At 47.6% G+C, this 3,006-nt stretch overlaps 1 protein-coding gene across 1 annotated transcript in view; it reads right to left on the reverse strand.

Moving 5' to 3' along the window:
- Positions 1 to 2,522, reverse strand: part of kri1 (KRI1 homolog) — a 15,919-nt gene extending 13,397 nt beyond the window's left edge. Inside the window, exons 1-11 of the mRNA XM_008330746.3 lie at positions 2,326 to 2,522; positions 2,164 to 2,240; positions 1,970 to 2,072; positions 1,784 to 1,883; positions 1,460 to 1,514; positions 1,326 to 1,375; positions 1,138 to 1,240; positions 941 to 1,018; positions 737 to 849; positions 383 to 611; positions 113 to 283 (exon numbers count right to left, since the gene is read on the reverse strand). Coding sequence (XP_008328968.1) covers positions 113 to 283; positions 383 to 611; positions 737 to 849; positions 941 to 1,018; positions 1,138 to 1,240; positions 1,326 to 1,375; positions 1,460 to 1,514; positions 1,784 to 1,883; positions 1,970 to 2,072; positions 2,164 to 2,240; positions 2,326 to 2,410 — 1,164 coding nt within the window. The 5' untranslated portion in view covers positions 2,411 to 2,522. The remainder of the gene's footprint in view (positions 1 to 112; positions 284 to 382; positions 612 to 736; positions 850 to 940; positions 1,019 to 1,137; positions 1,241 to 1,325; positions 1,376 to 1,459; positions 1,515 to 1,783; positions 1,884 to 1,969; positions 2,073 to 2,163; positions 2,241 to 2,325) is intronic.
- Positions 2,523 to 3,006: the final 484 nt, after the last annotated feature.

Here is a 3,006-nt window from a genome sequence, read left to right on the forward strand (position 1 = left end):
GTGGGGGGGACAAAGACACGTGAGGTTTCTGTTGTAAACTGTCGACGTCAGTGAAACATCAAAGTGTTCCACAGAGAGAAGGTGGTGTCACCATGCAGGTCCAGGCCCCCACCTTCATGAGCTGCTCGTGTTGTTGTGGGTCAAAGTCGGAGTCCAGGTCCGCCTGGCTGAAGGCCAGCTCCGTGTTTCCAGTCAGCTCCTGGAGCTTCTTCAGCTTCTCCATGATCTCACCGCGCTTCAGGTTCTTCAGCTGCTTCAGCTGCTCCTGCTTCTGCTCTTTCTCCTGAAACAGTCAAAGACACAGGTTAGCGTTAGCATTAGCATCTGGAGTCAGCTACCAAACGGCTTCAACTCATCAAGGTTCTTCAGCTGAACGTCAGACCTTCTGCTTCCTCTCCTTCACTTCCTCCCTTTTGCGTCTTCTGCGCTCGTCCTTGGAGCGCACAGACGTGGCGATGTTGCGAGGGTACGTTTTGATCTGCTCCCCGTCGGGTTCCTCAAAGCGAAAGTTGAAGTTCCGCTCAAAGTCCTGCTGCCGTTCCAGGAAAGACTCCCCCTCCCCCTCGGAGTCCTCCACATCTTCCTGCACCACCTCGGCGTAGGTTGGAATTCTGGATCAGAAATGATACAATTCCATTATACAGAATACATCCCGTACAATTAGATTCTCAATCAGCTGAACGAACACACGGAGAGCAGGGAAGAAGGTGGACGTGGACGACCGCAGGTGCCGTACCGTGTCTGGTCGTCCGCCTCTTCATCCAGGTAGCCCTTGTTGAGGACGTAGTCTCTCAGGAAACGTTCCTTCTCATCCAGCTGCGGGTCGTTCCAGAAGTCCCTCAGATATTTCTGTCACACCAACAACACAGGGCGAATAATGAAGTCACCGCCTGACCTCTGACCTCTGACCTTGGCTTTTAGTCCAAGTCCAAGGACTTACCATGTCCGTCACCCCTCCCTGAGCCTGGAGGTCAGTCTGGCCTTTCAGCCAGTCCAGGTAGTCGGCCTCCTCTCTGTCCTGGAGTCACAGCAGATCTTTGAAGAAACGCTCATCGAGTCACAGCAGATCTTTGAAGAAACGCTCGTCGACAACGTTAACGGTAAAAAAAGAAAAAGAAAAGAGGAGCAGACTCTCACCTTCTCCTCCTGTGTTTTGATCCTCCTGGTCAGCAGCTGGGAGCCCCCCTCCTGGTCACTGCCCTCACCCTCGGCCTCACTGTCCTGGATGAACTTCCTGAAGCTGTGACAGAAGATGTGACCTCCATCAGTGGACTGTCGATGACCTCAGGTCGATGACCTCAGGCCTCAGGTTTCCTCCGTCCTACCTTTCTTTCAGCTGCTGCTGCTCCTGAATGTAGCTGGGAGACGCAGCCCTCTGTAGAGGGCGACGACGAGGGGGTTAATCCACATGACATGAATGAAGGACTGCAGGTTATCATGAGCGTAAAACATCACCGACCTCTCTCTGCTCCGCAGCCTCTTCATCATCACTGTCTTCGTCATCTTCGTATTTTCTTCCCAAATGAAATAAAAACGACAGCACAGTCAGGCGTGAACTACACGTGTACGCTAGCACATGTACGCTAGCACGCTAGTTGAGTGGTAACATACAGTTTACAGCAGCTTCATGTGTTATGTGGTGTGTTTAATGTCCCTCAGTTAAAAAAACAACTTCTTTCTTATTCCTGAAGACGTGACGTGAAGTTCATTCCTCGGTGATCGTCCTCTGACGGGAGGCGTCAACAGTTAGAACCTAAGCAGTGACAACGATGCCTTCACTTACCCCTCCCGTTCCAATATAACTGTACGCTCGTAGTCCTTCAGGTACATGGGTTTCACTGGTTTCTTGGACGTTGAGGGTTTCTCCTCACTGGAGGGCTCACCTTAAAGCATAAGGTTTACGTTGAATATAGACTCGGGGTGAGATCTAGTGACCTCTAGTGGTCCTGTTTTAGACCGGTGTTGGTACCTTCAGAGTAGAACCTGGCATCTTTCTCGTAGATCCGGGGATCTTTCTTCTTCAGCAGGGACAGTGTTCTGTAAAAGTCTCTTTCCAGCGCAGGGTCGAGCTCCTGGTGGCGAACACAGGGAACAAGTTTAACTCGGAGGCACACTGTGTGTCGGAGGACAAAGATCGTAAAGAGAAGAAGCGTGGGTTCTGACCACTTCACTGTCATCCGAGCTGGACTCAGAAGAACCAGAACCACTGTCAACAGTTCGCTCTCCGAATCGAGCCTTCACTGCACAAAAACAAAAGCAGCTACTTTACAGCGAGCCCCCACGTTGTGCTGTTAGCATGACACTTAGCATCGGTCAGACACTTACGCTTCTGGAGCTCTTCCTTCTGTCGGTATTTCTCGTATTTTTGCGCGAACTCTTGGTTAATCTTCAGCTCTGGATTTCCGGACATGTTTAAAACAATAGGATGAAATATTTAAACTGAAATAAAAAGTAAACACTAAGGAAGGGAAGTCATTCCTACAGCAGGACACGCGTATAAAGGACCAGTCACATGGTTTCCGGTGTGCGAATTGGAAGTTGCACATATTGCCCTGTGGAGGGCGCCAACGTTACACAAGTTCGTTACTTTTTGTTTTATCCAAACGTTGACGGGACTTTTTTACTTTGGGACAATTTTCGTTTCTATTGCTGTACTCGATATTTGAAGAGAAAAATGTATAAATAAAAAATATATTTATATAATTCATATAATGTGTTACTTATTTTCCCATGGTTTGGTTATTTTTCCAATATATATATATATTATATATATGTATATATATATATATTGTATATAACCAGGGTTTAAATGTAAAAACATGTTCTACTACAAGTAGTTAAAGTAATTAAAGTTTGTACTGAAAGTATAAAACAAAAACTATAACATGAGAAAACCAGAAAGTCCTGAAGGAACGTCTGCTGTGAAAAAATAAACATAACCTTTGACCTCTTCGTGTGTTTGAGTTTTTAATGTGATTCAATACCGCCCCCCCCCCCCCCCACCCC

Source organism: Cynoglossus semilaevis, chromosome 17, assembly GCF_000523025.1.
Source record: "Cynoglossus semilaevis isolate Cse_v1.0 chromosome 17, Cse_v1.0, whole genome shotgun sequence".
Classification (NCBI taxonomy): domain Eukaryota; kingdom Metazoa; phylum Chordata; class Actinopteri; order Pleuronectiformes; family Cynoglossidae; genus Cynoglossus; species Cynoglossus semilaevis.